The sequence below is a fragment of the Dama dama genome, chromosome 17, assembly GCF_033118175.1.
Source record: "Dama dama isolate Ldn47 chromosome 17, ASM3311817v1, whole genome shotgun sequence".
In the NCBI taxonomy this organism is placed as follows: Eukaryota; Metazoa; Chordata; class Mammalia; order Artiodactyla; family Cervidae; genus Dama; species Dama dama.
The window spans coordinates 14,554,058-14,566,319 of record NC_083697.1 but is presented as its reverse complement, the minus strand read 5'-3'; the positions used below and the strand labels follow the sequence as shown (position 1 = coordinate 14,566,319).

Below are 12,262 nucleotides of genomic sequence, written 5' to 3'. Positions count from 1 at the left end.
AGGAAAATACTGACAAAACCCAGCAAATAGAGGAGGAGTTTAGAGAAGGGAAGGTGGTTTTCAGTAATAGTCACCACTTCGGGTTTTAACAAAAAAGATTTGTTAGCTTTATATCTTCAAGAAAGTAGATAAATTTCTCTTTGCTTCCATAGAGAAATGTTCCCTTTAGTTTTTATTAATTTTGCATTCATTTGATTAATTTAATAAAATGTATTAATACAATAAGAAATTAAAGCAAACAAAATATTATTAATGTGTGCTTCTATATATCTGTATTTTAAAAGTAAAATGGAAACACAAATGTACAGAACAGACTTTTGGACTCTGTGGGAGAAGGCGAGGGTGGGATGTTTTGAGAGAATAGCATTGAAACAAGTATGCTATCAAAGGTGAAACAGATCCCCAGCCCAGGTTGGATGCATGAGACAAATGCTCAGGGTTGGTGCACTGGGAAGACCCAGAGGGATGGGATGGGGAGGGTGGTGGGAGGGGGGATCGGGATGGGGAACACATGTAAATCCATGGCTGATTCATGTCAATGTATGGCAAAAACCACTACAATATTGTAAAGTAATTAGCCTCCAACTAATAAAAATAAATGGAAAGAAAAAAAAATAAAAGTAAAATGTTATAATTTAAAATCATTCTTTTTCATCTAATATGCATATAATGCTGCTATTATTATCTCAGTTTTACAGATAAGAAATATACCTGATTCCACCGAAGCAGAAGTCAGAGGTTTTGTTCTGTAAAGGTCCAGAGAGTAAATATTTCAGGCTTTGCAGGCCATATAATTGCAACTCTGCCATTGTATTGCAGAAGCAGCCATAGACAATATGTAAATTAATGAGCCTAACTGTGTTCCAGTAAAACTTTATTTACAGAAACAAACAACAAGCAAAATTTAGTCCATGGACCATAGATTGATGACCCTGACTCTGAAAGAGCTTAAATAACTGCTTGTATTGAAGAAATAACCTATCAGCAAAACAGAATATATGAATTCTTCATCCTTAAAAGCCCAGCCAGTGTCCCCTGTTTTAAGCCTCTTTCTCACATAAACATTGCCATTATGATGTTGGTTAGAACCTAGCACAGAAACGATCAGTTTGAAAGAATTTTAACAAATTCTAATAATAAAACTTATATGCCATACATTTTTACCTGAATAAATATTAAAAATAATAGGGAAAAAACTGCCTCAGTGATATTTTATTAATCACCAAATGGAAAAAGTTTAATAAAAAACAGCAATATTAAATATAAGAACATAACAAAATTAATAGAGTCAGTGTCTTTAATCTCTATTATTCTTAGTTAGGAGCTTCCCAGGTGGTACTAGTGGTGACAAACCCACCTCCAAATGCAGGAGACATAATGACACATGGGTTTGATCCCTGGGTCAGGAAGGTCCCCTGACTGTCCCCGCCTGGAGGAGGGCATGGCAACCCACTGCAGTATTCTTGCCTGGAGAAGCCCAGGGACAGAGGAGCCTGGTGGGCTGCCATCCATGGGGTCGCACAGAGTCGGACACGACTGAAGTCACAGCATCCTTAGTTATCATTCTTCAGTTTTGTAATTTAAAAACCACTCTCCTGATGTTCATGTGTTCATCCCTTCATTAAATAATTTTAACGACTACCACGTGCAAAGTATTGTTCTAAGTATGATTTGAAAGTAAATTAACAAATGTGGATGCTACACTTGAGACTGCTTTCAGTCTAATTGGGGAAATATGTTTAAATAAGCAGTGTATAAATCAGGAAGTATTAAGTGACAGACAGACTCCTACAGAGTAATAAAGCCTACCTGATAAAGACCACCAGGGACAAGTTAGGTGTATTAATTGGCTGCAGGGGAGGCGCCTGAACACTTGAAGAACTATCAGGCATTTCCCTAAAGAGGGGGAGGATTTGTATGATAGGGAGAAATGTAAGTAAAATTAACATGAACTGCTTGATAGGTGCAAGCAGGGCCAGGGCTGAAAAACAGACTAAGAGACTTACTTCCTTAGCAACTCTAAAGTTAAGATAAACATGGAATGTTATATCCAAAATTCCTTTATCTGAAACTCTGCACCTGAACTGGAAATAAGGCTGCTTCTCTGAATTAAAGTGACCCAAAAAGCTCTTATCCTCCAGGCGAGACTGGATGCTGTATTCCCAGTGATTTCATACATCTAAATTTCTGACAATCTATGATATTAGAGAACAAACTTTCTCAGCATGGAGTCCTTTTTTTAAACAAAAGCCATTTTTCCAGGTTCACTAAAGAAAGAACAAATTGTCAGGAAAGGCTTCATGGCTGGGACAGACTAGGAAAAGGTCATGGGATCTTAACAGGCATATTGATAATAATCTGTGTAACAGGGAGTGAGACATCCTGGAAAAACGAAATCCACAATTCCACACAAATCAGTCATGCCCAACTCCTAGAACCATCCTTTAAACCAAATATACAGCAAATTGACTGATTTGATCTTGCGCCTTTTACCTTAACCACTAGGTATCTGGAGAAAAAAGGAACACGCCTTAATTGACTCAAAGAGAAAGCAGAAAATTGGAGCTTGGCAACCACTTAGCCCCTGAAAAATTCAGAATTTGCTGAAAAAGGAAGCTTCAAGGCTGAAAGCTAACAAAACATCCTAAATATTACAAATAAATCACTCCACAGTGGCAAAATGCAGGCCTTAACAAAGTCTAGTAGAGTTTGTAGTATAGTAATTTGAATCTCAATTGCAGCAAATTTGCTATTCAACTAGACGTGGTAAACATTCACAAACCCACCACTAAGCCTGAATATTTATTGGTCAATTTAGGGAAAAGGTGATTTCCTCAGACCCCTGGGCCTGAGCCTGAGCCATTATGAAGTGCTTTCCTTTTAGGATTGCTGCTGTCTGCATTTTCTATACAGTAAGTGGTTCTGATTCATCGCAGAGGTTACCATTAGGTAAAATAATCTTGGCTTTTAGATGCTGGAGTGTATATGATAAAAGCTGTGGATTTCAGATAATGCACATGTCAGAGTTTTCACCAGGTTCTCCATTTGAATAGCCCATAGGGTTTTTCTCATCTAAAACTGCATTACTAGATGGAACAAAACTATGTGGCAGAACTGGCAGAGTGTTTTGTACATTATGGATATTAACTGGACATGATAAATGGTTTCTTACGGGCTGAAAGGGGGGTGGGGAGTTAAGGCGACTTTCAAAAGTTTACTTTCAGAATAATATATATATACACTATGGAAATGACTCAGAAAAATAGGTTAAGAAATTATATCAAGAAGAATTCCACCTCTACCAAATAATTCTCAAAAATATACTCTCATCAGTGTCGTAATTTTAAAGCCTGATGCTCCAAGCATCTTCATCCTTTATTAATTGCAAAACAAATAACTCTCCCTCAGTGAGGCACTCCTTCCTTTAGCTTTGAGACTTGTCGCAGAGATTGGTTTTTAATTATTTATGCCTATGGTTCAAGTCAGTTTAATTATCTACCTTTTCATCATAGCATCAGCGATCACACGAAGACCCCGCAGCTCTGAGATTCAGTTTCTACGAAGTGATCTCAGCTGGGCCCCGTGCACCCTCCGAGCTGAGAGCCTTGCAGAAGAGATGTTTGGTCCCAGGGTGGTATGCCAGCCACATTGAGAGATGGCTTGTTTATTTCCCCCCCTTTCAGGTATTGAGCGATAAGAATCTTCATCATAGTACAGTCTCATTAAGTCAATGACTTTGCCTCTAGGATAGAGGACATTTTTACTCATTAAAACATGTCTAGCATTCACTCTTTAGCTGTAATTGAGACTCTGGCAGACAATAACAGGCAGAGGTAGAAAAACGAATTCTCTTTCGAGAAGTATTTCAGGATAATTCTCCCTGCCCTATTTTCTAGTGCATGCCTTTCCTGATCATTAACAGCTTTAGAAGCTTGATACTCCTGATTCTTATTCTGAGAATAAAGCTTGAGAACCTCTTAACCAAACAAGGCAAACACTGTTTGGCTTTCACTGCCATTATTTCCCTGTGAACCACCTTGCTGGATTTTTCACAAGTCCTGTGTTTCCCTTGGTGTCCTTGTTTCTCTCTTTTGCTCAGTGTTAGCCTAGATTACAAAATCAGCCCCTACACTGGATTGCATAAAGCAATCTGACGACATCAGACACAGTGGATACCTGTGTATCTAGAACCATGCTGGCCACAATGATACCATACATGCAAGCATATATGGCTATTTATATTTCTATTGAAATTATATAAAATTAAAAACTGTTTCTCAGTCACATTAGCCACACTTCAAATGTTCAATAGCCATCAGTTAGATACCACAGCCTCACAGTATGTCCATCAACACAGAAATTTCTAATGAACAATGCTGGTGTAAACTAAATAGAAACAATGGAGAAGATGTGTGAGCAGGAATTGCATTCCAGGCTTTATGGCCCTTCATCACCATCCCCTGTCATTTATCTTACTGGGACCACCCCCTTCCCTCACCAGAGTAACAAGCAAATTCTTCTCGGTAGTCTGTTGAGGAACTTCTGTTTACTTTAAGGTTTTCTAGGAATCTTACCTTTTTCTCCAAATGGATTATCAAAGAATTTCTAAAAACTTTACAGTGCTGCTCCTTTGACTGGAATCATGGATAATGATATGTCCTCTGTCTCATGGTACCTGGTCCAGTCACTTTTCTTCTTTCCTACAAATCTCCTTCCCACCTTGAATCATGGAATCATTGCTTTATCTGTTTTTAAACTTGATTTTCATTTGTGATTTTATAGTCACCTTTCTTAAGCTCTCTTGGTACCCTCAAATTTTTTTGTTTGTTTTCATAGTGTTTGCAGGATGCCTCAAACTATAACACACAAATGCATTTAATTAGTGTGATTTGTTTTTTGTTCCATGTCATTAATGAGGATGGCCTGGTTAAGTCTTAACAACAATGAATGCAAATCCCCTCAGTACAGTGTCTTTCATGGAATAAATTCAAAGTGCAGAATTTTTGTATCATGCTGTTACATGTCTTTTTCCAATTTGCATTGTCTTTTTTTTTATTTCCTTGGTCACTTAGCTGCTAATTATTGATGGGCAACAGTTAAGAACTGATCCTGCTACAGTGATGGATGAAGTACAGAAGTTTCTAGGAGTCTCTCCTCATTATAATTACTCAGAAGCATTAACGTAAGTTTATATTCTAATTAATTTATTGAAGTCTCAGCAGAGAACTGATTTTAGAGAAGTTGTAGTTTGGTGATGCAGCTATTGAGTTAGCTGCCCCTTGCATACTGATTATTTTCCAGTTGAGTTAATCACTTGAGAAAGAACATGTCAACAGTTTGGCTATGAAATGTCCAAAATCCTCTATTGATTTCTAACTAGGGAAGTTTTCTCTGGAAGGAAAAGAGAGGAACAAAGAGTTTTAAGTCTTAAAAGCAACAACTAACCTTAAAAGAGGTTACTGAAATAATGCTGGAAGCACTAAGCCTATTTAACCAGACAGTATTGAGACTCTTGGAAGCATAAAAAGACCTCTTGAACCAGGTGATTTATGAACTCCTCTCCCTTTTGTGTAATTTTAAAAAACGAATGTCACAGAGCAAGAAATAGCCCCATAGGTGGCTGAATAAGAGAGAGAGAGAGGTGCTATTATTACTCTTACACATACTTCCATTTTTTGGTCTTTACCCACTGTATGACTAACCTTGTCACCTCTTCTTCAGAGGCCTCAGCTGTTAACAGCTCTGGTTTGGTTTTCTTTTGCTGGTTCCCACTGATTTTCTTAGGTAGTCAATTCCATCAGGGTGGGAGCCAGGGTGACACAGGAAAAGCAACAAGGATTTAAGGACCCCTAAGGAGGAGGGATCGGGATGGGGAAGGGAGGGGGGATCGGGATGGGGAATACATGTAACTCCATGGCTGATTCATGTCAATGTATGACAAAACCCACTACAATATTGTAAAGTAATTAGCCTCCAACTAATAAAAATAAATGAAAAAAAAAAAGGACCCCACAGATACCTGAGAGTGAGTGGCCAAGGTACCTGCCTCTCTTGCCTCACTTTAATCCTGACTCTGGACTTATCTAACATTTTAAAGAAAACCTCCATCTGACTTTGTCCATTTATGCTACGGTTGCTGTTTAGTCGCTTAGTCCAACTCCTTGTGAGTGTCCAACTCTTTACGACCCCACGGACTGTAGCCCGCCAGGCTCCTCTGTCTGTCTTCTCCAGGCAAGAATACTAGAGTGGGTTGCCGTGCTTCCCTCCATGGGATCTTCTCGACCCAGGGATTGAACCCACGTCTCCTGCTTGGCAAGGCAGGTTCTTTACCACTGAGCCTCCTGGGAAGCCCAGCAATCAGGTGTGTGAGGGATGTGTTTCTTCCTATTTCATATGCAACTGGAACAAGCAAATGAGACAGCCTGAGTTGGATGAGCCGTGGACCTGGCTCTCACTGTAATATATATATCACATATATGTAATCTAAAATGTTATATAGATATATAATTTTATATCATACATATAATTTTGTACTTTATATATATGTAATATATATATAATTTTAGGGTTACAGACTGAGCCTTAAAGAAACCAATTAAGATTGTAGTATGGGACTCTTCCATTCTATTTCTCAGTATAAAACTCAGTTGTATAGATCAACTGATTTTCGCTTTTCATGGTATTCTTCATGCTGTAGCAGTTTAGAAAGTGACATACAGGATTCCTTTACTTTTCACCATCCCTTACAGTAAAAGTTTTGCAGACAACCATCAAATACTGCAAACATCTTGCACAAATCATATGTAGAGACACACATGTAAGAGAGAGATTCTGATTCAGAGGACAAAGGAGTAGGTGGAACTCGAGAGTTTTGAGCTTCCTCTCTAAGAGTCATTTACTCTGTTGGTACTGTTAATCTTCTGACCTTCATCTTTTCTATAGTGTGAGTCCTATCAGAGCTTTGGTGAGCTTAGTTGAAGTACCAACACAGACACTAGCCTCAGGTATTTAACTTTCAGCTTGACCTTAAAGAAAATGGAGTGATTTTAGCTTCAGTTAGAAATTCGAGCCCACTTTCTGCTTTATGTCTTTTTAAGTATCTCTTAGAAAAGAAAGCTTTTATTTTCTAAACAGGTTTCTAACTCAAGTTGACTTATCTTTGGATCTTTTTTATAGAGTGTATAGCAAAGCACTGCATTTCAGAAAGAAGAATGGGAGTATTTTATAAAGACATAATCTCTTTTTCTTACGGAATGGTCCTTGACCTGCATGCTGTGTATTTATCCCCTTTGTATCCAGCTCAGCAGCAAGCGTTTTATTCACCTCCACTGCCAAGTAAAGGGAGTGTAAACTTAAGGGAAATAATACCAAAGCAAAATACTATATACAAAGAACTGTGGGTCACTTTGCACCTGGGATGTGTCTGACTAAAATTACCCCTTATATGGTCTGTAGCCTGGTTGGGGGCTCAGTGGGTGAAGTAGCAAGATAAGATGTGTGTAGTCTCTGAAACCACAGTTTCTGGTCCAGTAGGGCTGCCCAAGCACTCACCCTGCTGATAAAGATAATGTACTGCCATTCAGCTTCTTTTCATATTCTCTTGTCAATCGGTTGGCCTGACACACCTTGGAAAAAACATCAGTGTACCTGTTGTAGAATATTTGGAATTTCATGTCATTGACTTAGCTCTGAATTCTCCTTCACCCATGCCCTTTGCAGCTGTTCTGAATCCTGCCCTCAAAATTTACTTATTCTTGTTAAAATACCTGTACTGGGAAGTTGTTTCTCTGGTGCTTTGGACATGTTAGGGATGACTGGGTGTTAAAAATGCATGTTCTCAGGAATGTCTTTAATTGCTTTATATTTTTCCTGCTCTTTGGTATTTACAAAATTATTTAAAGCCTTCTGATATTGTACTAAACTGCAAACAGATATGAATTCTCAACTAACCACAAAAATTCAGTTCTTTGCACACAATACAATAAATCAATGAAACTAGGCCTCTGCAAAAGTTTTACCATACAGTTTTGGCATGAAAGAGTACTCCAGTGTAAGAGATCTACAGTCTCCTGGTTATCTTCAATATAAAAATGTTCCAGTTTCAAAACTATTTTTCAAGAAAAATGGCAATAAATCTCCATCATTAAGAGTATTATTTATTCCATTCCACAGTCACTACAGAAGTGTTCAAGACTTCCAAATTTCATATAGTAATGGATGGTTGATATATTAAAATGACTTAGTGCTGTCATCATGGATTTTAGATGATATACTGAATACATAAAAATCTTATCTTCTTGGGACTTTCCTGGTTGTCCAGTGGTTAAGGCTTCATGCTTCCAATGAAGGGGGCACGGATTCAATCTTTGGTCAGGGAACTAATATCCCACAAGCTGTGCAGTGCAACCAAAAAAAAACAGTTTTTAGAAATCAAATTTTCTCAGTGAGTGTGGTTGTTATCAGAAATAAGCAGTATAAGCTTTAAAAAATATGAATGGGAGTTTTCTCATTCAAATAAGTAATTCACATTTTACAATTCTTGTTCATCATAACCGTAATCACTAAACTATAAATAGGATTGATATACCAACATTATTTTAGTGTGTATATTATGTGTTATATAGAATTTAAGCTGTCTAATCATTTAAGAAAAAGCAGGAAAAATAATGCTTAGTGTGGTGTTGTGCTAAACTGAACTAGCACATACAGTTTATATATGTGTTAAATTATACTAAAATAAACTTTATAAACTAAAATGAAAAAATGTAAACTTTTAATTTTCCCATGAATATATCCACTAACAATTATATCCAGTCATCAATGACTGTGACAAGTCTTCACACTTACTGAACCTGACATCTCTATTTCTCAGTTACCCTGTTCATTAACATGAATGAAACCAGACTGGGTTATAGGAATTTTCAATAATAATTTACTATGAAAACTTCAATAAATGGACAGTAAGGATTTGAAGGCGAAGAGTTAAATGAAGATTGTTTGTGTGTATATTTTGTTCTATGGATGGGGTTACCTAAGCCATAAAGAACTGAAGCTGCTTCTGTTGTTTCTAATATCACTTCCTCTGACAACCAAATCTATTGGTCGAAGAATCCTCTCCCATTTTAGATGAGTTTGAGTAAAATTGTGCCAAAATAAAACTATTTTGGTAGCAAAAAACAGTCATAGTAGCTAAAATCTGCTGGTTCTTAAATGACCTGTGAAACAGTTGGAAATGCTAAGTGAAAAGGAAGAAAATAATCTACTCCAATTTCATATAAATTTGTTTTAAAAGTGGTTATAACATTTCAAAATCAGTATACATTTATATGTTCTAAATACTTTACATATAACAATACTATGCGCTAGGTACTATTAGCTCCTTTTTTCAGCTACAAAAACTGGGGCACAGTAAAGCCAAGCCAAAAGTCACTCAAAAGTAAGCTGAGGAGGCAGGACTGAAACACACTTACTCCTCTGGAGCCTGCACTGCCAATCTACTAAGCTCTTCAAACTGGCACAAAAACCAGAGAAAAATAACATTGTGAAGTTTTACTGATGAATAGTATAACAAGAGGAAGTACTTCCTTTAAAAAACTGAAACCTTAAAATGAGTTTTTTAAGTTGTCTCAGACATTATTAAAAAAAAGACTCCATTCCTAGAGAAACGCAAATCAAGACTATAGTAAGGTACCACCTCAGACCAGTTAGAACAGGCATCATTTAAAAGTCTACAAATAAATGCTGGAGAGGATGTGGAGGAAAGAGAACCCCCTACATTGTTGATGGGAATGTAAGTTGGTGCAGCCACTATGGAAAACAGTATGGAGGTTCCTCAGCAAACTAAAAATAGAATTACCATGTGATCCAGGGTTCCAATCCTGGGAATATATCTGAACAAAACTATAATTCAGAAAGACTATACGCAGCCATTCACAGCAGCACTATTCACAATAGCCAAGATATGGAAACAGCCTAAGTGTCCATCCACAGATGAGTCGATAAGGAAGATGCAGTGTGTATATAATGGAACAATACTCAGCCATGAAAAAGAATGACGTAATGCCACTTACAGCAACATGGATGCCACTAGAGGTTATCATACTAAGTGAAGTAAGTCTGAGAGAGAAAAACACCATATGATATCACTTATATGTAGAATCTAAAATATGACACAAATGAACCTCTCTATGAAGCAGATACAGACTCAGACATAGAGAACTGACTTGTTATTGCTAAGGAGGCAATTGTCCTAGACAATTGTCCTAGACATCCTGGAGTGTGAAGTCAAGTGGGCCTAAGGAAGCATCACTATGAACAAAGCAGATGGAGGTGACGGAATTCCAGCTGAGCTATTTCAAATCCTAAAAGATGATGCTGTGAAAGTGCTGCACTCAATATGCCAGCAAATTTGGAAGACTCAGCAGTGGCCACAGGACTGGAAAAGGTCAGTTTTTCATTCCAATCCCAAAGACAGGCAATGCTGAAGAATGTTCCAATTATCGCACAATGGCACTCATTTCACATGCCAGCAGGATTATGTTCAAAATCCTTCAAGCTAGGCTTCAGCAATAGGTGAACCAAGAACTTACAGGTGTACATGCTAGATTTAGACAAGGTAGAGGAACAAGAGATCAAACTGCCAATATACACTGGATCACAGAAAAAGCAAGGGAATTCAAAAAAAAAAATCTACTTCTGCTTCATTGACTATGCTAAATCCTTTGACTTTGTAGATCACAACCAACTGTGGAGTATTCTTAATGAGATGGGAATACCAGACCTCATTACCTGCCTCCTGAGAACCTGTATGTAGGACAAGAAGCAACAGTTAGAACTGGACATGGAAAAACAGACTGGTTCCAAATTGGGAAAAGAGTACATCAAGGCTATATATTGAACCCTCCTTATTTAACTTAAATGCAGAGTACATCATTGGAAATGCCAAGCTGGATGAATCACAAGCTGGAATCAAGATTGCCAGGAGAAATATCAACAACCTCAGATATGCAGATGATACCACTCTAATGGCAGAAAGTGAAGAGGAATTAAAGAGCCTCTTGATGAAGGTGAAAAAAGGAGAGTGAAAAAGCTGGCTTAAAACTCAACATTCATAAAATGAAATTATGGCATCCAGTCCTATCACTTCATGGCAAATACATGAGGAAAATGTGGAAATCATGTCAGATTTCATTTTCTTGGGCTCCAAAATCTATGCAGATGGTGACTGCAGCCACAAAATAAAAGACACTTGCTTCTTGAAAGAATAGCTATGACAAACCTAGACAGTGTTTTTAAAAGCAGAGACAGCACTTTGCTGGCATAGGTCCCTATAATCAAAGCTATGGTTTTTCCAGTAGTCATGTATGGATATGAGAGTTGGACCATAAAGAAGGCTGAGCACTGAGGAACTGATGTTTTCAAACTGTGGTGCTGGAAAGACTCTTGAGAGTAGAAAATCAACACTGAATATTCATTCAAGGACTGTGGATGAAGTACCAATACTTTGGCCAACTGATGTGAAGAGCCAGCTCATTGGAAAAGATCCTGATGCCGGGAAAGATTGAGGGCAAGGGAAAAGAGGGTGACAGAGGATGAGATGGTTGGATGTCATCACTGACTCAATGGACATGAGCCTGAACAACTCCAGGAGATAGTGAAGGAGAGGGAAGCCACGTATGCTGCAGTTCATGAGGTTGCAAAGAGTCAGACATGACTCAGTGACTGAATAACAACAACAATGGGGTAAGTGGGTGGGTGGAGGATGCACTGGGAGTTTGGGGTTAATAGATGCAAACTATTATATATAGAATGGGTGGACAACAAGGTCCTACGATATAGCACTGGGAACTATAGTCAATGTCCCAGGATAAACCATAATGGAAAAGAATATAAAAAAGAATGTATATATATGTAGAACTGAGTCACTTTGCTGTATAGCAGAAATTAACACAATGCTGTAAATCAACTATCAGTTCAGTTCAGTTGCTCAGTTGCTTCTGACTCCTTGAGACTCCATGGACTGCAGCACTCCAGGCTTCCCTGTCCATCACCAACTCCCGGAGCTTGCTCAAATTCATGTCCCATCTAGTCGGTAATGCCATCCAACCATCTCATCCTCTGTCGTCCCCTTCTCCTCCTGCCTTCAATCTTTCCCAGCATCAGGGTCTTTTCCAATAGTTAGTTCTTCACATCAGGTGGCCAAAGTATTGGAGTTTCAGCTTCAGCATCAGTCCTTTCAATGAATATTCAAGACTGATTTTCC

At 38.0% G+C, this 12,262-nt stretch overlaps 1 protein-coding gene across 1 annotated transcript in view; it reads left to right on the top strand.

The window, feature by feature from the left end:
• Positions 1-12,262, top strand: part of LOC133071621 (bifunctional heparan sulfate N-deacetylase/N-sulfotransferase 3) — a 166,568-nt gene that overhangs the window by 137,635 nt on the left and 16,671 nt on the right. The window contains exons 10-11 of the mRNA XM_061164139.1: positions 3,513-3,683; positions 5,073-5,182. Coding sequence (XP_061020122.1) covers positions 3,513-3,683; positions 5,073-5,182 — 281 coding nt within the window. The remainder of the gene's footprint in view (positions 1-3,512; positions 3,684-5,072; positions 5,183-12,262) is intronic.